The sequence below is a fragment of the Neoarius graeffei genome, chromosome 9 (assembly GCF_027579695.1).
Source record: "Neoarius graeffei isolate fNeoGra1 chromosome 9, fNeoGra1.pri, whole genome shotgun sequence".
Classification (NCBI taxonomy): Eukaryota; Metazoa; Chordata; class Actinopteri; order Siluriformes; family Ariidae; genus Neoarius; species Neoarius graeffei.
In genome coordinates this window covers 67,753,241-67,779,366 of record NC_083577.1, presented here as the reverse complement: position 1 = coordinate 67,779,366, position 26,126 = coordinate 67,753,241, and the positions used below count along the sequence as shown (strand labels likewise).

At 39.6% G+C, this 26,126-nt stretch overlaps 1 protein-coding gene across 1 annotated transcript in view; it reads left to right on the top strand.

Annotated features, from left to right (window-relative positions):
- The window catches only part of LOC132891963 (inactive dipeptidyl peptidase 10-like), a 129,871-nt gene that overhangs the window by 26,088 nt on the left and 77,657 nt on the right, over positions 1 to 26,126 (top strand). Inside the window, exon 3 of the mRNA XM_060930142.1 lies at positions 19,078 to 19,172. Coding sequence (XP_060786125.1) covers positions 19,078 to 19,172 — 95 coding nt within the window. The remainder of the gene's footprint in view (positions 1 to 19,077; positions 19,173 to 26,126) is intronic.

Sequence of the window (26,126 nt, the reverse complement as noted above, 5' to 3'; positions counted from 1 at the left end):
GTATTTAGCTCCATCCATCTTCCCATCAACTCTGACCAGCTTCCCTGTCCCTGCTGAAGAAAAGCATCCCCATAGCATGATGCTGCCACCACCATCTTTCACAGTGGGGATGGTGTGTGCAGGGTGATGAGCAGTGTTAGTTTTCCACCACACATAGTGCTTTGCATTTAGGCCAAAAAGTTCAACTTTGGTCTCATCTGACCAAAGCACCTTCTTCCACATGTTTGCTGTGTCCCCTACATGGCTTCTTATGCCTGTCTTTCAACAATGTCTTTCTTCTTGCCACTCTTCCAAAAAGGCCAGATTTGTGGAGTGTATGACTTATAGTTGTCCTGTGCACAGATTCTCCCACCTGAGCTGTGGATTTCTGTAGCTCCTCCAGAGTGATCATGGGCCTCTTGCCTGCTTCTCTGACCAGTGCTGTCCTTGCCCGCTCTGTCAGTTTAGGTGGACGGCCATGTCTTGGTAGGTTTGCAGTTGTGCCATACTTTTTCCATTTTTGAATGATGGATTGAACAGTGCTTCTTGAGATGTTCAGAGCTTGGGATATTTTTTTATAACCTAACCCTGCTTTAAACTTCTCCAGAACTTTATCCCTGACCTGTCTGGTGAGTTCTTTGGTCTTCATGATGCTGTTTGTTCTTCAGTGTTCTCTAACAAACCACTGAGGCCTTCACAGAACACGTGTATTTATGCTGAGAGTACATTACACACAGTAGGACTCTATTAACTAATTAGATGACTTCTGAAGGCAATTGATTGAACTGGATTGTATTTAGAGGTATCAGAGTACAGGGGGCTGAATACTAATGCACACCACATTTTTCAGATTTTTATTTGTTTAAAATTTTGAAGACCATTTATCATTTTCGTTTCACTTCACAATTATGTGCTACTCTGTGTTGGTCTATCACATAAAATCTCAATAAAAAACTTTAAGTTTGTGGTTGTAAGGTGGAAAAATGTGAAAAAGTTCAAGGGGTATGAATACTTTTTCAAGGCACTGTGTGTATATATATATATATATATATATATATATATATATATATATATATATATATATATATACACACTGTATATAGGGTGTTTCAAACATTTTTTATATTATTTGAGATGTAAATATCCCAGAAACTACATAGTCTAGGCAAATGAAACCGAACAGGCTTAATGTTGAGCAATATAAAATTTATGCTTCAAAATTTGGATGAGAAATTCAAAGGTATGTGGATTCCATGAATGATTTCACAAATTTTCAATATGCATGCCGCCTGAGACACGGCACACGTCAAGTCGGTAGTCCAGCTCCTGGCAAACATGCTGCAGCATATCTTTGGTCACAGTCTTTTCTGGTAACAGTGCATTTTTAGAGAATTCTCTCATAAATGCATGCTATGCAGTCTTGTTCGACTGTATTTGAGCGTACTCTATACACAAAACGCCTTTTCTTTTCTAGTGAATGGCATTTATATACCTAAAAAGATAAAAACAAAAAACATCTCATCTCATTATCTCTAGCCGCTTTATCCTGTCCTACAGGGTCGCAGGCAAGCTGGAGCCTATCCCAGCTGACTACGGGCGAAAGGCGGGGTACACCCTGGACAAGTCGCCAGGTTATCACAGGGCTGACACATAGACACAGACAACCATTCACACTCACATTCACACCTACGGTCAATTTAGAGTCACCAGTTAACCTAACCTGCATGTCTTTGGACTGTGGGGGAAAACGGAGCACCCGGAGGAAACCCACGCGGACACGGGGAGAACATGCAAACTCCGCACAGAAAGGCCCTCGCCGGCCACGGGGCTCGAACCCGGACCTTCTTGCTGTGAGGTGACAGCGCTAACCACTACACCACCGTGCCGCCCCACAAAAAACATTAAACATAAAATTTTGACCTGTTTCTACACATGCTGTTAAACTTTGAGGTCAATTGAACGAGAATTGGCAAAGTTATTAGATTGTGAAATGATATCAAATTTTTTGAAACACCCTGTATATTTGTGTGTGTGTGTGTTTTGATGGAATGTTAGTGAGAGAGCCAGAAAGTGATAAAATGTTTCCTGTAGGATGCATGTAATGAGGCAAAGCATGATTCTGATTTATGTCTGTTTGCATGTTGAGCGCCTCTTAACTGTTAAATAAACAGCACAAATGCTTTCCAGTGCAGAGTGTGGTGAAAAAGAGAGAAAAGGAGAAAGAAATTATATGTCCTTCTATACTCCATCTAAACTGCATTCAAATCTATATCTTGTATGCACGACACACAATATCCTGCACAGAAATAAATAAAGGATGTACATCTCTCCCATGAGCCAGTAAATCCCTGACTTAACTATGCTTGTTCAAACAGCTTACCCGTGTAAGATTTAATGCATGAGTAGTGTTGAGAGTGCTAATTTTAATTCCCACACAGTTTCTCACTTTCTAATAACACCCCATCATCAAAATCTTTTTTCTGTATATCTGAAATGCACAGAACTTCCATTTCTCACCCATGGGGTCTGTCTTTTTCAAAATGATGCTTCTGTCCATAGTCAAGCAAAAACTGTTAAATGAAAAACAGGAAGGTATTGATCTCTGGCATCACTGTGTTTCTGCATATACAGTATTGCTGGGTTTCAGTCATGTGACTTTTCTTAGCGGTTTTACCGGAAGTGAAACAGCTGGTGGTCTAAACAGCTGCCGTAGTGCAAACAACTAGCGATAACTTATCAGAGTACGCTCATAATCTAGAAGCCACTGCTCGCTTTAGATATATTCAGAAGATTGCTATGTGCAATGCAATCGACCCGTACAGTCTCGGAAAGAAGGATTTAACTGCCCTTCAGTCGAGTTTCCCAACATTTCGAATTATCTGGTGTTGCAGACGTCCTTCTACACCGCAAAACAGATGAAAGCATGGAAGAGTATGGAGGCTTACAACTTTTTTTATGTGGCTGGGTAAAGGACCTCGCCATCAAGTTGCTGCCGAATGAACCTTGTATTGTTTTTGCCCATGTAAGTACGTTTTTCTTTTTAAGCTTTCCATTTGCGTCTTTACAACAAAGCGCTGCAAGTTGAAGTGTAAACAAACAGTTCGCTTGATTCTCACTTGTGTTGGTTCTTATCTCTCAGCTAAATCATTCACAAAGATCATCAGAAACCCCTTTAAAGACCTGGGTCTTAGTTAAACAAGACGGAGAAGTGATCACGGCGCATTGTAACTGTATGGCTGGGGAAAAATTTTGTCGCCACCTTCATGCATATGGACTTTGTGAGGAGTAAACAAAGAAACAGCTGGGGACTTTAGCGCTTCATGACTAAAAAAAGTACCGTAAAATAATACTTGGAAAACACTAAGGACGTAGCTGAGAGGGATACAAACCTTTCACCAAGTGATCACTGCAAACTCGAGCATGCTTTGACTCGGCTCCCTTCGATTTCAGTGAGAGGTTCAAAAGCCACCTTTCTTCACGTCTTTTTGTGAAATCCTGTGTTGGTTCACCCTTTATTAGTTCACGGGGAATCCTGAAGAAACTTTTATCAGTGTCACGGTTTGATCATTTTGAACAACCTAAAACAATGCAAGCATAAGGCATTTTTCATGCGAGCAATGCACCTTCTCCATACAAACGCTTTGTCAACTGAGCTTTGGTAGACCACCAGCTAAAGTTTTGAATTACTAATGAGGTGGATGTGACGTTACGTGAAACCCGATTTGCAATTTAACTTTTGGTTTTCTCGGGTTTCTGAGAATGTTATTCATAGGCAATGTTGAACTCATAGTAGATGTCCTGTGACAATCTGATGCAGTTTTCCTTTTTGGCATATAAAAATGATCAGTGCTGCTTTCTGAGATGTTGTCTACACATTGTATAACAGCTCCAGAAGTCTGGCACAGAATTCCAACTGCTCCCATATTTATCCAACAGAGGAAAAAGCTTGCTCAGTGTAAATACCCAATGTAATAATATAATGGGTAATTGTGATGTGTAAGCTAATGCTTAAATCAGTCTAGATTCTGACTTTATGCTTGCTCACAGCTCGGCGTAAACTTCTTATCTGGTCTTCCTGAAAATTTGGTTTGTGACCAGTCTTACCAGCACCGGTCTTAAAGGGAGAGTAGGTAATTTTATAGAAGCATTTTTTGTGGTATTTCTTTAAATTCTCTTTACATTCTGACAACAGTGACTAAATTGAATGCTCTGGCAGTAAAAGAAAAAAAATCAGTCATCTGTGGCAGTCGCAAGGCTGTAAAAAGCTTATCCAATCATTTAATTCAGTTCAAATGAAATCAGATGGCCTACCTGTCTATCTACCTGCCTACCTGCACTCACTCTGCCCGTGCACTCATTTCATGTGACTGGCATCTTCCACAATGCTAGGCAGACATTGTTTACATTCATTATGATAATGTTAGGTGTTTTAAACATGTGAATGAGACATGAGGTAGTTGGATATGACAACGACGTGCTACAGTTCCCCTCACCAATGCTCTATTGTGGACTTGTCCTCCAGGAGTAATTAGGCAGTGTGCATTCATGTGTTTTGAAGGCGTGGCTTTGGAGGGAGTCCTGAAGGAAGGGGGTGGGATTTTTCAATTGTGTATTTTCAAATCTAGCTAACTCTTGATGGTTTCTCCAAAATTACCTACCCTATCTTTAAATTTTTAAATAAAGTTATGATTCAGCTTATGACCTTAAATCCTTACATCCTTTTGGTGCAACCAGGCTTAAAGGAGTAAATAGTCTCTGCCTTTACAACAATTTGATTCAGTAATGGCCCTTAAAAATTCAGTGGGTTCCCAAGTGATGCAACATCTCATCTCATTATCTCTAGCCGCTTTATCCTGTTCTACAGGGTCGCAGGCAAGCTGGAGCCTATCCCAGCTGACTACGGGCGAAAGGCAGGGTACACCCTGGACAAGTCGCCAGGTCATCACAGGGCTGACACATAGACACAGACAACCATTCACACTCACGGTCAATTTAGAGTCACCAGTTAACCTAACCTGCATGTCTTTGGACTGTGGGGGAAACCGGAGCACCCGGAGGAAACCCACGTGGACACGGGGAGAACATGCAAACTCCACACAGAAAGGCCCTCACTGGCCACGGGGCTCGAACCCGGACCTTCTTGCTGTGAGGCGACAGCACTAACCACTACACCACCATGCCGCCCGTGATGCAACATAAAAGCTTTAATGCTATTTTTGGGAGAAGAATTATTTGTGCTTTCTGGTTTGGAGAGATGGCATTTGTCATTGGGATGACATTCTCTCCTGTCAATCACAGTGACATTAATCAATCGTGGGAACTTGTGGACCAATATATGCAGTGAGCAGGAAGAAAGCATTGATCTATGTCTACAGTCCTAACAAGTATTTCATATAACCAATGAGAAAGGAACTAGGTCACTTCTTCCCGTACTGTGAGAGCAGGTGCTCTCTTTTGGACTACTGACCATGTATAGTATGCCAGAGGCACTGAGTAACTGCACTACGTTGGTAGAAATCTAATGTGCACTTTGAAATTCTGCTTTCCTCCATCAGTAATCCGCAGTTTTGACAGGTTACTATTACTCAGTGAAAATAAGCAAGAAGCCAAACAAACAGACCATTACTTTAAGTTGAACAATGATGTATTAATTCAGCTACTGATCCATTCTACATATAGCTTATCATCTGAAACACAAGTGCCAGTTATGGGTCGATGTAATTGCAGAGTTTGTTGATTTGGGCTGTTCTACAAATCATAGTCAAAATTCACAGCAGGTGACATGTTGTAGGCATACAGTAATCACAGACTGATCCATAATCCAAATAGACAGGGTGGGGTCGAAACCAGAAAACACTCCAAATACAAATATGACCTGAGACTGGGAGATCTGTGAACAAATAACCAAGTCTGACTGGCAGCACAATTCAGAGCTACAGCAGTAACACTATGATAGGTTGTGTCCTAAATGTAAACTTAAAAATACAAGTGTTGCCAGGCAAAACAAACCTCGTCCGGTAGCACTTATGATGAATATGAAGGAAGATAGCACGAAAAAAATAGGTACCCTATCGGTACATGTGGCTACCGCTTATAAATAAAATAGTTTTCTGATACCATGTCCATACAGTAAATATAACATATATATTTACTTTTTGAGGCAGTAGCCACAAAAATGAAGCGTAATCCAAAAGTGAACAATTTTAAAATCACAGAAGTAAAATATACCAAGTATATGGTATATGGTCTGTACTTTATATTATTCTACTCTTACCTCTTACAGTTTTCGAAACTGAAATCTTCAAACTGAGGCTGACATACACACGCTGTCGCCATGACCGAAATTCTTATTTCCCGGAAATGGCCTGGCGCTAGAGCTCAGTGGAACACACTTTCCCTCTGTAATAAGTATAAACATGTCCAAAAGCGATTTCTTTAGTCTAGTCCATTTATTTCGAATGGTGAACCGAATTGTATACTCTCACTGGCCATTTTAATCAGAACACGTGTATGCGCATGCGCAGTGTACAACTGTTACACTCTTACATTCTTACAGCACAATGACATAATGGCTAGCACCTGTATATGAGGGAGGAGCTACAACAAAAATGATTTTGACCAGGGCTTTGAACCGGAATTTTTTTCCTATTGGTTCGTTCCGAACAGAAACGGAATTTTAACGTTTCCGGTTTTGGGTTCCACCATTAAATAGACGTTCCCGAACCGGTTAGAACAAAAAAATTTAGTTCCGGGAACAGTTAATTACGTTCCCTGTCAGCTGTTTAACAAATGGCTATAAAATTATGTCTCTGTCTCATCCAGCTTAAGCCAAAAGTAGGCTAATTCTATTACAACCTTCATTAAATAAGACAAGAAATAATTCAAAACAATTATTATTTCAAATGTTGGCGATTTGGATTCTCAGTATGTCTTCCCATCTACACAAACAGAAAAAGTGCCAAAAATGAAAGATAATTCGTTTAGTGTGTTACCAAAGGCGAGTCAGGCCCTATAGAGGGCTACCGCATGACGTCACCGCGCCGCGAGATTTTGTTAGGCGCCATATTGGAAGACCAAGTATACATCTATGCAAGTACATACATACATAAAACAAACTACACTTGAAATGTAGCCAGGGCCGGTTCTGCCCTAATCTGGACCCGGGTGCAACATCGCGCAACCCCCCCCCCCCCCCCCAAAAAAAAAAAACAAAAACAGTCTAAATCAGGACAACCATCACATAACTATAACTATAAACATTTTATATCAACTATTTTAACTAAATGGGCTATAATAAATAAGCCTGCAGGCAGCCACAGCGGGCTGCCTCAGAAAAGTAACCATTTGTCCTACCTTAAAACTCGTTTTGCATTTTCTGCCTCCTTTTTTGTATTTTTGACCCTCCATTTATTTTCTTTCCTTTTCTGAAAACCCGATTTGTGTCCAGACATTTTGTTCTGCTACCAACGAACTAACTCGTCAGGTCTCGTCTCTCGAGCCCGCGATGATTCCCGTGGGAAGGGCAACAATTGATACATTTTTACAAACAGCCAATAGGGAGGTTGCATCGTTCAGGCTCTTCTTTGCTCAGACACTCAGTAATGCACTTACTCACTAGTAGTCCACCTTCCCGCTCTCTCCATTCAATCAGCGAACATCACACAGGAAGTGAACCCCAGCGGGTCATAGAAACTTGCGCAGGAGAAGAATGACTATTTGTAGGCTACAGAAACTTTGAGGAACGAAATAAAAACCAGTATTAACCGGTTACCATTATTTTTAATAAGCGTTTCTGTTCCGGAACATAAAAAATAATAAAGTTTCTGGTTTCGTTTCTGTTCCATGTGAAATAGAAAAAGTTCCCGGTTTTCGTTTTCGTTCCTTGAACCGGTTCAAAGCCCTGATTTTGACCTTTTTGGTGACCTTGACTGGATGACCCTCAAAATGTTGGAGATTCTATTTGAGACCAATGCCCATCTATCCTGAAAGTTTCATGAAAACTGATCCAGCCGATTTCCCATAATATCGTTAACAAAAAAACAAAGAAATAAACAAACAAAGAAACCTGACTGGGCGGCACGGTGGTGTAGTGGTTAGCGCTGTTGCCTCACAGCAAGAAGGTCCGGGTTCGAGCCCCGTGGCTGGCGAGGGCCTTTCTGTGCGGAGTTTGCATGTTCTCCCCGTGTCCGCGTGGGTTTCCTTCGGGTGCTCCGGTTTCCCCCACAGTCCAAAGACATGCAGGTTAGGTTAACTGGCGACTCTAAATTGACCGTAGGTGTGAATGTGAGTGTGAATGGTTGTCTGTGTCTGTGTGTCAGCCCTGTGATGACCTGGCGACTTGTCCAGGGTGTACCCCGCCTTTCGCCCGTAGTCAGCTGGGATAGGCTCCAGCTTGCCTGCGTCCCTGTAGAACAGGATAAAGCGGCTACAGATAATGAGATGAGATGAGATGAGAAACCTGACCAAAAACAATACCTCGCCCCCTGGTGGACTCCGTCCTGGGTGAGGTACGGTAAAAAAAAAAATACTGCCTACTAAGATTGTATTAAGGCAGAAAGGCATCCAGTCATGTTGAATTGAATGCTTGCACAGATTTGTACCTTAAAACCAGACTACAGAGCTGTTTGTGTACAAATATAAGTAACATAATTTGTCTCTATCTGTTTTGACTCCAAAGAAATAGCTTTTATAGTCGATACCATAGATTGAGAAGACACAGTGAGAAAATAACAAGAGACAAGTGATCAAGAGAAATGCCAGGTAGGAGCTGAAACAGGAAGCCGAACATGAAGGTTTGGTGAAGGTTTATACCACCTGGGTAGTATTTGTACACCTCTTCAAATCTTTGTGCTATGTGAATCTGAATCAGAATTGAATTTTTTTTATCCTCTAAACTGCCAGAATATGCTTCAGTTTAACAAATACCACAACTCTGTTGAATGCTCAATAATAGGAACTAACACAACATTAAATATAACTATTTAATATTTAAATTAATAATAATAATAATAATAATTATTATTATTATTACATTGAAGATTTTCATCTATACAGCAATCAATTCCGTAGAAAGGTTTAAAAACTTTTTGCTGTAGAAAATTCTTGCACTGTAAAATATAATAAGTTGACTTTACTTAAAAAAAATATGCAAAGTCGTTGCCTCAAAAAAAGTCATTTATGTTGATTTAGATAATTAGATTGGGTTAACTTATTTTTTGTGAGTTTGCAGTACTCAAATTAACTTAGATTAGTTTGATTACATTAACTTATTTATTTTGAGTTTGCAGTACTCACAAACTTATATTAATTTGATTACATTAACTTATTTATTGTGAGTTTGCAGTACTCATCTTATATAATTTTGATTACATTAACTTGTACTGCAAATTCACAATAAATAAGTTAATGTAATCAAATTAATATAAGTTTATGTGAGTACTGCAAACTCAAAATAAATAAGTTAATGTAATCAAACTAATCTAAGTTAATTTGAGTACTGCAAACTCACAAAAAATAAGTTAACCCAATCTAATTTATCTAAATCAACATAAATGACTTTTTTTGAGGCAACGACTTTGCATATTTTTTTTAAGTAAAGTCAACTTATTATATTTTACAGTGTGGACATACCCAAGTTTTCAACTCCTTCAGGAGCCTTCATCAGGATTGGGAAGTGACATCATTCCTTCGAGCATGCAGTGTGCATGCCCGATAAAATATTGTCCCAAACTGCTGGTAGTTGATACCTCCCCCCGTCCTTGTTTAGGGAGGGTCTGTGGGTCCTAATTTGAATGGCCTCCTTCACGCCCTATCTAAACCAGTCTAGATCTTGATCCAATATCAGGGGGGTAATCAACTACCAGCAGTTTGGGACAATATTTTATCGGGCATGCACACTGCATGCTCGAAGGAATGATGTCACTTCCCATCCCTGATGAAGACTCCTGAAGGAGTTGAATGCTTGGGTATGTCCAAGAATTTTCTACAGCAAAAAGTTTTTAAACCTTTCTATAGAATTGATTGCTGTATAGATGAAAATCTTCAATGTAATAATAATCCCTGATGAAGGCTCCTGAAGGAGTTGAAAGCTTGGGTATGCCCAAGAATTTTGTGCAGCAAAAAAGTTTTAAAAACTTTCTATGGATTATTATTATTGTTGTTTTCCTTCTTCCGTTTTGTTATTTTACCTCAGGGACTGGGTCCAACCCGTGGACCTGAGGTCCCTTGAGGGACTGGAGTTAAATGGAAAGCACTCTCCTCAGGATATGAGCTGATCTTAGTAAGACAATCTTCTGGATTTCTTGAATGTCGTTTCTGCCAGGAATTTTGGTGATGTATGTATCCATACCTTTTTTCACAAGCCCTAGGGCTCCTATTACAACTGGCAAAGTCTCCACATCCAATTTATCTCTATCTCCAGGTTTTTATATTTTTACAGCTTTTCGGTGACTTTTGTAGAGGCATTTCTTTATTATTATTATTATTATTATTCATATCATCTCATCTCATTATCTCTAGCCACTTTGTCCTGTTCTACAGGGTCACAGGCAAGCTGGAGTCTATCCCAGCTGACTACGGGCGAAAGGCGGGGTACACCCTGGACAAGTCACCAGGTCATCACAGGGTTGACACATAGACACAGACAACCATTCACACTCACATTCACACCTACGGTCAATTTAGAGTCACCAGTTAACCTAACCTGCATGTCTTTGGACTGCGGGGGAAACCGGAGCACCCGGAGGAAACCCACGCGGACACGGGGAGAACATGCAAACTCCGCACAGAAAGGCCCTCGCCGGTCACGGGGCTCGAACCTGGACCTTCTTGCTGTGAGGCGACAGCGCTAACCACTACACCACCGTGCCGCCCATTATTATTATTATTATTATTATTATTATTATTATTATTGGACAAGGTTGAACAAACTAACATGATTTGTTGGTGATGAGCAAGCAATTATTACTGATGCTGAGACTAGTGCTTGCAAGACACTAACAAATCATGATGTTTTGTGAAAACTGAGTTCAATAATTGCTTTATCATTCAAATTATTTTTCAAATACTGACTATAAATTTTGCGCAACGAGTCAAACGATAACAAATAAATCAGATGCAATCACTGTTTTATGCACATCTCATAGAACTTAAAATATAAAAGTGTGAAGAAACTGCACATGAGCAGAACATTATTTGTAGGTAGTTATTTGCAGTTTGTTCAGCCAATCAAAACGGCATAAAATAATATGAATGATAAAACTATTTATTGCTAACACAAATATGATATCCTTCATTAATAAAGAAAAATAGCAAAATAATTTTTTGACAAATTGCTTTTGCTATAAGAGGAATAAAACACGTCTGCACATGATGTTATTGGAAAATAATCAACTATGAGGTGGTAACAGTAACTGCTCTTGACATCAAGCTGCATCACACCGTAAGGGAGAATGTAAAGTGAGCCGGTCATTATTGTGAAATAAACCCTGACAGGGTGATTCAGTCCCTGGTGTGAAGTGGAGGGGATTTGAATCACCCTGAAGGGATTTATTTCATGGTAATGACCCATTTGCTGTATATTATCCTGGTTATTACATGGTTACTTACTAAATAAATCATAAATTGGCACAAAATATTGATTTAAAATTCACACATCACACATCACATTATCTCTAGCCGCTTTATCCTTCTACAGGGTCGCAGGCAAGCTGGAGCCTATCCCAGCTGACTACGGGCGAAAGGCGGGGTACACCCTGGACAAGTCGCCAGGTCATCACAGGGCTGACACATAGACACAGACAACCATTCACACTCACATTCACACCTACGGTCAATTTAGAGTCACCAGTTAACCTAACCTGCATGTCTTTGGACTGTGGGGGAAACCGGAGCACCCGGAGGAAACCCACACGGACACGGGGAGAACATGCAAACTCCGCACAGAAAGGCCCTCGCTGGTCACGGGGCTTGAACCTGGACCTTCTTGCTGTGAGGCGACAGCGCTAACCACTACACCACCGTGCCGCCCATTATTATTATTATTATTATTATTATTATTATTATTATTGGACAAGGTTGAACAAACTAGCATGATTTGTTGGTGATGAGCAAGCAATTATTACTGATGCTGAGACTAGTGCTTGCAAGACACTAACAAATCATGATGTTTTGTGAAAACTGAGTTCAATAATTGCTTTATCATTCAAATTATTTTTCAAATACTGACTATAAATTTTGCGCAACGAGTCAAACGATAACAAATAAATCAGATGCAATCACTGTTTTATGCACATCTCATAGAACTTAAAATATAAAAGTGTGAAGAAACTGCACATGAGCAGAACATTATTTGTAGGTAGTTATTTGCAGTTTGTTCAGCCAATCAAAACGGCATAAAATAATATGAATGATAAAACTATTTATTGCTAACACAAATATGATATCCTTCATTAATAAAGAAAAATAGCAAAATAATTTTTTGACAAATTGCTTTTGCTATAAGAGGAATAAAACACGTCTGCACATGATGTTATTGGAAAATAATCAACTATGAGGTGGTAACAGTAACTGCTCTTGACATCAAGCTGCATCACACCGTAAGGGAGAATGTAAAGTGAGCCGGTCATTATTGTGAAATAAACCCTGACAGGGTGATTCAGTCCCTGGTGTGAAGTGGAGGGGATTTGAATCACCCTGAAGGGATTTATTTCATGGTAATGACCCATTTGCTGTATATTATCCTGGTTATTACATGGTTACTTACTAAATAAATCATAAATTGGCACAAAATATTGATTTAAAATTATTTTATTAATTTTAAAATGATTTTATTGCTTGAGTTAATGACATGGTACCTGGCGACTTGTCCAGGGTGTACCCTTCCTCTCGTCCATAGTCAGCTGGGATAGGCTCCAGCTTGCCTGCAACAACAAGATAAGCGGCTACAGATAATGGATGGATGGATGACATGATCCAGAGCAACAGTCTGTTATACACAGCAATGGTCTGTTATACAGAAATAACAGACCATAGAACGACAGACCGTAATTGACCAATCAGAATCGAGTATTCAATAAAGCCATGTAATAATTTCTTGTAACAGCAGACTCCAAAGTTTTTCATTCCTTACTTGGCAAACCAGTGCCAAAACTTTCAATAGACGTCATTTACATCCATCCAAACATTCTAAACACTGTACATTTAGAACCCCAACTCCAAAAAAAAGTTGGGACACTGTATAAAACATAAATCAAAACAGAATGTGATAATTTGCAAATCATGGAAACCCTATATTTCATTGAACATAGTACACAGACAACATATCAAATGTTGAAACTCATCTCATCTCATTATCTCTAGCTGCTTTATCCTGTTCTACAGGGTCTCAGGCAAGCTGGAGCCTATCCCAGCTGACTACGGGTGAAAGGCGGGGTACACCCTGGACAAGGGGCCAGGTCATCACAGGGCTGACACATAGACACAGACAACCATTCACACCTATGGTCAATTTAGAGTCACCAGTTAACCTAACCTGCATGTCTTTGGGGGAAACCGGAGCACCCGGAGGAAACCCACGGGGACACGGGGAGAACATGCAAACTCCGCACAGAAAGGCCCTTATATATGCTTATATATTATATACAATTATGCATTATATATATATATATATATATATATATATATATATATATATATATATATATATATATATATATATATATATATATATATATATATGCATAATTGTATATAATATATAAGCATATATAAGGGCCTTTCTATATTATAATTGTATATAATATATAAGCATAATATGCATAATTATGATATGGGTGTCTGTGTATGTATGGATGTATATATGTATATATATATATTGTATGTGTGTATATATGCGTAACATAAGTATTTGTATATATGATTTGATTTGGTCGATATTATACCATGTTGGTATGTCTTGGTATGTTGGTATATTTTTTTTGTTGATTTTGCTTTCTTTTGTATATATAGTTTATTATGGTGGAAAGTGACATTTGATTAACGGTGGTATAGATGGTTAGGATTTGATAAGTTATTTACCTCTTCCTAATCCTTTCCGAACATTATTATGTTATTGCCTTGTGGCTACGCTATTCTGTTTGTTTATGATGATGTTTTGATGATTGCATTTTTTATTTTTTGTTGTTTTTTTTGTTTGTTTTTATATCTTCTTTACTGTTCGCAATCAATCAATCAATCAATCAATCAATCAATCAATCAATCAATCAATCAATCAATCAATCAAAATGAGCATATATTTCAAAAAACAATAACATTTCTCAGTTTTAACATTTGATATGTTGTCTTTGTACTATTTTCAGTGAAATATAGGGTTTCCATGATTTGCAAATTATCGCATTCTGTTTATATTTACAGGTTACACAGCATCCCAACTTTTTTGAAATTGGGGTTGTATTAAATATGACATTACAAGCTAAAGAATTTGTACAGGACCAATAGCATGGTAAAGTGTGATAAGTACAAAGTGACAACTACAAAGGACTAGCTTTATTGCACACTTTAACTCGTAGTTAAGCATATTTTAAGCCCAGCGCATACGGGCAACTTCTCGTCACAAGCATATTGCGATTTTTGGACACAAATTTCCCCTCTCGGGTAGCTGCATGTGCGTGTTATCTGTGACCAATGGGCGATTTGCCGAGGGGGATACAAGTCACGTGGAAATCACGTGACTACTTCGCGGACGGGGATTGGCTTAGCCTTTGGAGGTGATTGTTTTGTTATTGCAAAGATGCACACATGGCAATATCTCTGCAGCAATTCAGTGACTGGTGATTTTTTTTTTGTCGCAGAATATCAAGCATACTTGATACCTGCAATCTATCGCAAGCAACGAAAAATCACCATTGCAAATATCCCCAAACAAAGCAATTTTTTCTTGCATCAAAAAGTTGCACACCCAAGCGACGGAAAATCATCCATGTGCGTCGGGCTTTAGATAAAACACAAGTCTCAGTGCAGCACTACAAAAGTGATAACTATCTGGGATTTGCCTTTGCACAAATCATAAACATATTCCATGTAAATATTGGGTGCAGTTTTGGTAAGTAGTAGTTATGCATTATGTGTTAGTCCTTATCCATGAGGTGGTTTCCATTCATTTTCAGTTAGGCCCACTTTACACGGGGACGGTCTGAAACAAAAACGCAAAACCGTTTTCGTTCTCACTTTTTTCCGCGTCTACACGACCGTTTTCAAGGAGGAAATCTGCGTCTATACGGTGACGCATAAATGTGTGGAATTCAATTGGATGTGCATGCCAGGCGGCTAGGTGGTGCTGTGAAAGACCTCCGCTATGTCTGCACGCATGCGCAACGTCTTCCGTCTTGTCTGATCTGCACATCTGCGCCACGAAAACTTTGACTACTCTGGCTATGGTAAGTAAGAAAGTAAGTAAAAAAAGTAAGAGCATACTATACCCGCCTCTGTTCATTAACGGTATATGTGCAGATTCGGTATAGATGTTCGAAGGACTCCTGGACGTTTATTAAAGCTGCCAGAGCAGCTTGAAGGTCCGTTGGATCGATGTAATCAGACATGCTCTTACTTTTTTACTTACTTTCTTACTTCCCGGGCTGGCATGTACAGTATATGACATATGTATGACATAAACGCGTACCCGACGTGAGCAGATCCGAGCAGAGTTTCGCGTATTGGGTAGTTTAGATGGATATGCAACGGGGGCTGTTTTTAACTTATCCACTCTGGAAGGCGTTTTCAATTTTTTCCGTTTTTCAGCCTCGGAAACGCCGTCCCCGTGTAGACGAAAGGCACTTCCGATAAAATATTTAGTCGTTTTTACCCGACAGCGTCCTCGTGTAAACGGGCCCTTAGTCTTGTGTGACTTTTTATGTGATCTTAGACACCGTTGTTATGAAGTACATAAAAACAGTATCAAATTTCCCCGCCTGGGGATTAATACAGTGTTATCTTATCTTACATCTGTTCAGGTGGCATGTGGTGCATTTTCTGATGGAGCTGTACGTCTTTCCTAATGGTAGCTTGTGAAACAGTCGGGTTCCTGTGTGTGCGATCAGTCGTGATCTATCAGCTCTGCGCCTGATTACGGTGTCATGCAGCTTCCTTGATTAAGAGCTGCTGTTGTACTTAAAGCTAGTTGCTTTTACTGTCATCATCCCAAGAACTGACTATTTTCCTTATCTAAAGGGCAAAATGATATGTCGTGCTAAGGTGTTATGATCTACAGTTGTACTTATCTTTTTTATAGAGTGACATTTTAAATATCGCATTGTGTCTATTCGGGAAAAAAATCACTGTGTCACAGAAATAGAAAATGTACATATCTGTAATAGCCTGTGTGAGACCATTACATTTTGAGGTGTCTTTGAATAACTTTTTTTTTTTTTTTCTGGAAATGCTGCAGTCAGTGTGGTGAGATCAGGCAGATTCAATACATATTATATGTTTGTAGTAGGGAGAAAGCGCCTGCTCACAGGAGAGCATCCTCATCAGATTGCTCAGAAGAACCCAAAGTGCTCCGGTGTCTGCAATAAGGAAAAAATGGATGACGCGTCTCTCTGGAGCTAGGAAGAGATGAAATGAAAACAGGCTTTCTGGGTAAAATTGGACATCTGCTGCAGAAAAAGGGCAATTTAGAAAGACGTCTGCGAGTAGATTTGAGAACAAGGGTGGACAAGCAGCTGGCTACAGTGGCAAAGGGGAAAAAATGAAAGACTTGAAGGTGTTGAAAATATAGTTGAAGAAGTTATCAAGAGACAGGTGCTCATGAGTGATAAGGAAGATCTGACAACCAAGATACTTCCTAAAATACGCACCGTCATACCACATGCAAGATTTTGCAATGGGTTATGCAGACAATTTTAATTACATGCAAAGACTGGATGTAAAAGTAAGGAATGAGACTGTGTGCTTTTTTATGGAGAAAAGATATACAGATGTGGATCGCATTTAACTCTTGGAAAGCATTGGACCATCCGTGTGGCATATCTGTACTCCTTTGCTGCTCATTGTCTCTGAAGTCTTGAACAAGCTCTTATGCTTACATCAGGCTGCGATTTATCGACTGCAGCTCTGCCTCTAGTGCACGCCACTATTTACTCCAGCTAAATTTTGCTTCTGAACTCAGGAACAACATTTTTTGGTTGGTGCTGACAACCTGGCATTTTTAGCCATCTAGGGTTATTTCAGGTTGACAGTGCCCTCAGTCTATTTTATTAAAACTTATGAAACACACACACACACACACACACACACACACACACACACACACACACACACACACACACACACACACACACACACACACACACACAGAATCACAATCCTGATCTGACCTGCATTGCGGAGGTTGAAGTTTTTACATTCAGTACAGTTTGAGGCTTTGTGAACGACAAGAAAGTATAAAAGTGGATATTGCGTATTTGTTTTAATATTTCATGCCCATATAGCACCAGTAATAGAAATCTACATGTACAGTAAACCGTAGTTGCTAAAGAAGGCCTACAACTTTCTTGTCTTTCACAAAGCCTCAAACTGCACTGAATGTAAAAACTTCAACCTCTGCAATGCAGGTCAGATCAGGATTGTGATTCTGTGTGTGTGTGTGTGTGTGTGTGTGTGTGTGTGTGTGTGTGTGTGTGTGTGTGTGTGTAATAAAGCCTTCCACAGCAAAAGCTTTACTCTTTTGCACTCATTTACTTTTTTATTTACTTTGTATTAAAAAAGTAATATTTTGACAAAATCAAAATTCATGAAGTTTCAAGAGTGAGAGGAAAAAAAGAAAATGGTCTTAATTTGAGCTTCATAATATCTATTCTGGGCGGCACGGTGGTGTAGTGGTTAGCGCTGTCGCCTCACAGCAAGAAGGTCCTGGGTTCGAGCCCCGGGGCCGGCGAGGGCCTTTCTGTGTGGAGTTTGCATGTTCTCCCCGTGTCCGCGTGGGTTTCCTCCGGGTGCTCCGGTTTCCCCCACAGTCCAAAGACATGCAGGTTAGGTTAACTGGTGACTCTAAATTGACCGTAGGTGTGAATGTGAGTGTGAATGGTTGTCTGTGTCTATGTGTCAGCCCTGTGATGACCTGGCGACTTGTCCAGGGTGTACCCCGCCTTTCGCCCGTAGTCAGCTGGGATAGGCTCCAGCTTGCCTGCGACCCTGTAGAACAGGATAAAGCGGCTAGAGATAATGAGATGAAATGAATATCTATTCTAGTTTGCACCTACATGAAAGGGGCAACAATAAGAACAACAATCTCTTTATTACCACCTTATTAGCATTATTTACATTTTGTGAATAGATATTTTTTCATAAGTTTTAATAAAATAGACTGCGGGCACTGTCAACCTGAAATAAACCGAGATGGCTAAAAATGCCAGGTTGTCAGCACCAACCAAAAAATGTTGTTCCTGAGTTTAGAAGCAAAATTTAGCTGGAGTAAATAGTGGAGTCTTCTTTAGTCTTCTTTAATAATTGCCTTCTTTAGCACTTACGGTTTACGATGACCTGGATGACTGAGACCCTTCACAGACATACATGTACAGTATAATTTCTTTTTTTAAAATATATATGGAGTCAGCTACGCAAATGTTTTGTTTGCTTTAACATTCACAGAAGCACACACACACACACACACACACACACACACACACACACACACACACACACACAGTGCTTGGTGTTGGAAGAAGCAGTTGATGTAGTTTAAACACACAATGCCTTATTACCTCTGCCAAGGAGGTTGTTTTTTTGGTAGCGTTTGTTTGTTTGTTTGTTTGTCTGTCTGTTAGCAACATTACGGAAAAAGTAATGAACGGATTGCTCTGAAATTTTTTCCAGAGGTGTGACTGGGCACAAGTAACAATCCATTACATTTTGGCAGTGATCTGGATCACCTTCTGGATCCCGGATTTTTTTAAAGGATTCTTGGCGGAGGTCTGCGTTCTCTGAGTGATTTTCTAGTTAAATAAAGAATTTGATTTCGTGCAAAGTGCTTGAGGGAGGCAGGAAGTCAGTTGTTCAGGAAAGTCCTTGTTCACATACTTGATCTCTCTCTCTCTTTTTCAGAATCTGAGGTCATCTACAGGAACCGCCATGGCCATGTTATTAGGGTCAACATCCTTACTAATGAAACAGAGATCATCCTGATGAACAGCACATTTGTGAGTGAAGCTGGGTTTTTTTCCCCTCTATGATCAGAACACCCTCCATTGCCTGTAGCCTTAAAGTGTATGTAATGCCTTATTGTAATGCTTTAAAATGAATATATATCATTAGTAACAGCCAAAATTAATTAATAAAGCCGGGGGAAAATAATATAAATGGTTTGTTATTTTATTATCAAGCACAAAACTATCGATAAATCGCGACATCCGGATCGTGAAAAAAGGCAGCCTTGCCCCAGGGCTAATCTCGCATGACGTCACACGTGGAACCCTGGTTATCTGGGTCATTTTGATTCATCGACTCCGTGCTTGTTTGCTCACTGAATTTGGATATTGTTGATGGAATCTTACAAAAATAATGATGGGAAAGCACTGTGTTGTGTTTGGATGTTCAAATTCATATATAACAGGACATTCGGTTCATGAATTTCTGAGAAATGACACTAATCTAAAGCGAGAGTGGGTGAACTTTGTGCAAACGAAGCGGGCAGATTTCATGTCGCCACTGGAGAAGAGTCAAGTGGGAATTTGTGAGCAGCATTTCGACAAGAACTGCTATGAAGGACAGGTGTTCTTGATGGAACAGATGACAAGGCCAGAAGAAAAAAAAAAACTTTTGAAACCAGGAAGTGTACCATCTATCCAGACATCTACATGTGCCAGTGCAGTGTCTAATCCAAGTGCCAAATGATCTGAGACCACCAGCCCAGGACAGCTTACACCCCCTGTCAAGAAGAGGAGAGCTGTTGACAAGTTGATGACATTCCATGTAAATATGCATTTTTTAAATTATTATCAGTTAATAACCATCAGCTAATGATCTCGATTGATTAGAATATACACTACCGTTCAAAAGTTTGGGGTCACCCAGACAATTTTGTGTTTTCCATGAAAAGTCACACTTTTATTTACCACCATAAGTTGTAAAATGAATAGAAAATATAGTCAAGACATTTTTCTGGCCATTTTGAGCATTTAATCGACCCCACAAATGTGATGCTCCAGAAACTCAATCTGCTCAAAGGAAGGTCAGTTTTATAGCTTCTCTAAAGAGCTAAACTGTTTTCAGCTGTGCTAACATGATTGTACAAGGGTTTTCTAATCATCCATTAGCCTTCTGAGGCAATGAGCAAACACATTGTACCATTAGAACACTGGAGTGATAGTTGCTGGAAATGGGCCTCTATACACCTATGGAGATATTGCACCAAAAACCACACATTTAGTAGAATTTAGCTAGAATAGTCATTTACCACATTAGCAATGTATAGAGTGCATTTCTGATTAGTTTAAAGTGATCTTCACTGAAAAGAACAGTGCTTTTCTTTCAAAAATAAGGAAATTTCAAAGTGACCCCAAACTTTTGAACGGTAGTGTATTTACATTGGTATTAGAGTCAAGGCACAAAATTATGGACACTAATATTTGCATTTTTCTATCTATTATAAAATTATAATTATGATATTTATTAGTACATGTCGTGGTACATGAAATATACCATATATACACATATATTACAAATACATTTAGCTTGGTGAAATATAGATCTACATGTATCAGATATATACATGTACATGTATGTACACTGATATACACTGGTACATCATAACATACACAGCTGCACACCATGCAGTTATTAACTGCACAGACAGTAGGGACACTAGAGTCTAGACCCACTGTTTACTGCACATAGATCTACACATGACTAGGCCTACTAATAATAAATTTGATTCATCAAGTGTTCATTACCACCAGAATGACCACATGGGAATTACTGGAGCAAAACAGAAACCCATTGATTTAATAAATGACATTTGATCTGACATTTGGACAGTTCGTCGATTCCCCTGTTATCAGCCACTTCATATTTTCTTCCAGCAATTACACTGAATGTGTATGTTTTAAAGATTATATTACTTCATTTATTGAGGTACATGTAAATACACTACCGTTCAAAAGTTTGGGGTCACCCAGACAATTTTGTGTTTTCCATGAAAAGTCACACTTTTATTTACCACCATAAGTTGTAAAATGAATAGAAAATATAGTCAAGACATTTTTCTGGCCATTTTCAGCATTTAATCGACCCCACAAATGTGATGCTCCAGAAACTCAATTTGCTCAAAGGAAGGTCAGTTTTATAGCTTCTCTAAAGAGGTAAACTGTTTTCAGCTGTGCTAACATGATTGTACAAGGGTTTTCTGATCATCCATTAGCCTTCTGAGGCAATGAGCAAACACATTGTACCATTAGAACACTGGAGTGATAGTTGCTGGAAATGGGCCTCTATACACCTATGGAGATATTGCACCAAAAACCAGACATTTGCAGCTAGAATAGTCATTTACCACATTAGCAATGTATAGAGTGGATTTCTGATTAGTTTAAAGTGATCTTCATTGAAAAGAACAGTGCTTTTCTTTCAAAAATAAGGACATTTCAAAGTGACCCCAAACTTTTGAATGGTAGTGTATTTCCCTATATTTTGCAGCGACCAGCTTAGAATAAAAATCCACAAACCAATCTGTGTTTCCAATTCTCTCTGGCTGGTGGTGCGCTATCGGCGGTGAGTGGGACTGTCGTGAACTGAGTGAACTGGCATCTATTTCTCTTCTTGGGGGCTCGAAAAGATAACCATTTACTCCGGAATATCCTTGATAATCATCTGCCCCTTCATCTGACATACTGTATAAGAATCCCAATCACTATCAGAATTCTCTCCAAAATATGATTCATATTGAGACTGGTCTAACCACTGCTGCACACATGAACAAAATTGATACCTGGATTGTTACACCTGTGACGTCATACACCCCTTCGGGATCTTCTGGTTCAGTCTCAGCAGATTCTGTGAAAATCAGCTGATCTTATTAATTTTCCATTAATTTATGGCCTTTTGGATCAACTATGGTTTGAAAACACATGGTCAATCAACATAATGATTGTTGCTTTGTACAAAGGAAAAAACGTGGTTTAGGGACTATGCATTCACTTTGACTACACAGTAGCTTTAGTTCAGGGACACAGCTGCCTTCCAACCATAGACATTTGAATGTTTTATATAAATGTCTGACATGCCTATTGAATGCCTGCTGCATTAGTGTGTCTAATGATTTCAAAAAAAATATTATTTTCTGATAAAAACCATCACTGAAGTTATCTGGGATTTTACTTGCACAGACAATAGAACCATAGCAAGTTGATTTGATTTGATTTGATTTGATGGTTTCCAGGTTTGTTTTACTGTTTACTGCTCCATGAATTATTTAATGTGATACATGAAAAAAATAAATCATTACTTTTGAAGGCAGCTTTACTTTACTGAAGACACATGTTTTATTTTATACATACGGTGGGGTCCAAAAGTCTGAGACCACATTGAAAATCTGGGATTTTTTTTTCATTTAAAATTGTAAATAAACAGAAGGTTTTAGAATTTTATAATATTTCAAACAAAGAAGGTAACTGTTGAATTTCTTGAAAATTGAATATGAATATTTCTAGGTCCTGATTTAAATTAGACTTAGACTTAGACTTGCTTTTTAAATGTAAGCAGATGTGTGATATTGACCATATTAATCATCATCATCATCATCGGCTGTCCATCGCTAGTGATGATGACTGCTTCATTAGGATGTGCAGAAACACAGACGGGCCTTGAGGCCCGCACCAGAGTGACAGAGCCATCTGCAGCGGCACCACAAATGGCTCGGCCGAGCCACCATGGAATACCTGACCTCATGAGCTCTCGCATACTATTCTCCTCTCCTAGTGAAGCGCCTTGCACAGTAAGGTGAGATAAGCGATGTTGTGCCCCCATTGTGTTGTCTCTCTGGACCTCCAGATCTGATGCCAAGTGGTGCACAAAAGTGCCACAGACCTGACAGGGTATGGAAGTTGCCTCACAGTGACAACTGACTTGCTGACTGATGCCATCCATTGGCCATTTGAGTGGCTCGTCCATATGCCATCTGGTGGTATGCCATTGACCCTGTTGGGTTCATCTGCCACACTGCACCGAAAAGCACCCTGCTGCCAGCGCCTTATTGGTGATGTACTATTTAACCCATAGCTGGAACCCAGGCAGGTGCTACCACTCCGGGTCAGAGTAGACCTGGGAGCAATGGTGATTAAGGGGTAACTCCACTTTCCCCAATATTCAAGTCCTCCTGGACCTGAGACTCACCACCAGTTGCAGTTTAAAGTCATACTTAGGACGAATGACCATATTAAGTGCTTTGTACAAAAGGTCAGATTTTCCTCATATCCAATCTCTTCTACTGAAACACATACTCAGATGACATGCTGATGGATTTTATATAAAATGGATCATGAGGTTTTGCACAAATTTGTGGAGTCCATGCCCGCTCAAGCACACAGTAACACGAAAACAGAAAGGGTACAACAAATACTAAGAAACTCTGAAATTCGACTTTTCACTCAAGTTGTTGTCAATAATATAATTTGCAGTGGAAATCAGTGTATTAAATTAGAAAAGAATGCAAAATAGAGGCAGGCATTTTCACCAGGGAAGGGAATTGATAATGATTTTATCGATCCCAATGCCATTATCAATTCTGCTTATGGCTCCAATTCAACAGGTTTTCAGCATCAGTGCAGCTGTTTTATTATCTTGGAGTCTGAACACAGCTTAGAATGTCTGCCTAATAACATTTGAACATGTTAAAATAAATTACAAAAAATAAATTCCTTTCCTTTAAAGGATAATATTTGGGAAACAAATATAATACTGACTGATAAAATAAACAATTATTCTAGAGAAAAATATGGATGTATGCCTAGGAACATTTAAATAAATTACAATACTCCTTTTCAAAAGGGAATACGCTTGAACCAAATCTAAACTCCTTGTGTGGCACTAATGTTTTTACAACATTCTATCTGCCCTCGGTAATGGACATGCTGCTTGGGTGGAAAGCAGTGACCCTTGTGCCTAGAGTGTCAAATACATGACATTCCTGGAATTTTAGCCCATGTTGTGTTAAAAGATGGTTCAGCATATAGTCCCAGCCAAAAAATTGGACACACTTACTCATTCTGGTACTGTATCGCTTGTGTTTCCACCTTAATATGAAATAATAATTTTACAAACATTTCAAATAGCACTGTTGTCATATTTCTTGTAAAATGAAGCCACGCTTTGGACCGATTCTTCCTGTCCACATGCTCAGAAAATAAAGTACATCACTGTACCTTTAGTTGTACAATGGCTTGTCACTGGGGCAGGACCCTCTAAAGTACTTATTTGTACCCTTTATATGCAACTTAGGAATATATATGGACCTTTTTGGCTCTTAGAAGGTACACATACAGTAGTTACCTTGAGGTCCAATAATGAGACCTAAGGGGTACAATAGTGTAGATTGTACCTTAGGGGACAGAAATGGACTCCTCCTGTACCCCTATTTCTGACAGTGCACCATGAGTCCTCCTTGTTAGCTCATCCGGCCAACAGGTGATGAGTTTATGCCATCATGTGTTGTCCATCCAGCATCATCCACATTTCATGAAACTCGATTCTTCTTTCTCAATTCTTCACTGATTTTTATTCTTTTTGGCAGGAAGATAGGTCTGCCTGGGGTGCATATAGCTTCTACCCAAATTTGCATAATTGCAATTACAGTTTTTCTGAATTGCTAAAACACGACGGTGTAGTGGTTAGCACGGTCGCCTCACAGCAAGAAGGTTCCGGGTTCGAACCCAGCGGTCGGCGAGGGCCTTTCTGTGTGGAGTTTGCATGCTGTCTGCGTGGGTTTCCTCCGGGTGCTCTGGTTTCCCCCACAATCCAAAGACATGCAGTTAGGTTGACGTGGGGTGGGCTGAGGTGCCCTTGAGCTGAGGTGCCCTTGAGCTGAGGTGCCCTTGAGCAAGGTACCTGACCCCTGACTGCTCCCCAGGCGCTTTGGTGTGGCTGCCCACTGCTCTGAGTGTGTGTGTGTGTTCACTGCTTCAGATGGGTTAAATGCAGAGGATGAATTTCAGTGTGCATGTGACAAATAAAGGTTTCTTTCTTCTTTCTAATTCCTGTTGTGTGAATCAATTGCTCAGTTGTCTAAACTCATTCACTGAATTGAGCATCATTTTGACAAAACCATAAACTATCTTCACCTAGTAAAACACTATTTGCATATTTGCAGATCTCAGTCCTTTCTTTTGCAAAACTCTAAACACATTCTCATGCAATAAAACACAGTTGTCACTGTGATGCACTTGTGATGCATAATGGTAACAACAAGTGGCAAAATATGAACACAAATGAAACACGTGTCATCCATTGAACACAATGATTCAAAATTGATCACACTTGTTTCTCATCATGTCATGACAACATGACAACCAATATAAGCCAGTTCAGCATGCAAACAGGTTGGTCCTGCAAGCTCATGACAACAATGGATCAGAGACACAGAGGACGATTGCGTGTAAGAGGAGGTAGAGGCGGAGGACAAGAAGGAGGCAGAGGAAGAGGAGGGAGAGGAAGACGAAGAGTGGCAATTTCTGATGAAATTCTGGCTACCATCATCGACCATGTACTGGTGCATGGCATGACCATGAGGGAGGCAGGCCAAAGAGTCCAGCCAAACATCAGTCGATTCTCTGTGTCCAACCATAATCCGGAGATTCAGACATGAGAACAGGTACAGTCTACTTTACTGTACTGTTTTATCACTGAAAGTTTACAGTACTACTGTATACTGTATATATTTCAGAACATTACATTATATTTTGCACATTCTCTTTTTGCAGAATTGCAAGACTGCCGTACGGGGGTGGGAGGCCACCCATGTTCACACCCCAGCAGGAGGCCATTGTAGTTGACATTGTCCGTCAAAACAATGCCATTACACTACGGGAAATACAGCAATAAATTATTGAAAACCACACAGACTTCGAGGGAATCAATAGTGTGGGCCTTTCCGCCATAGACCA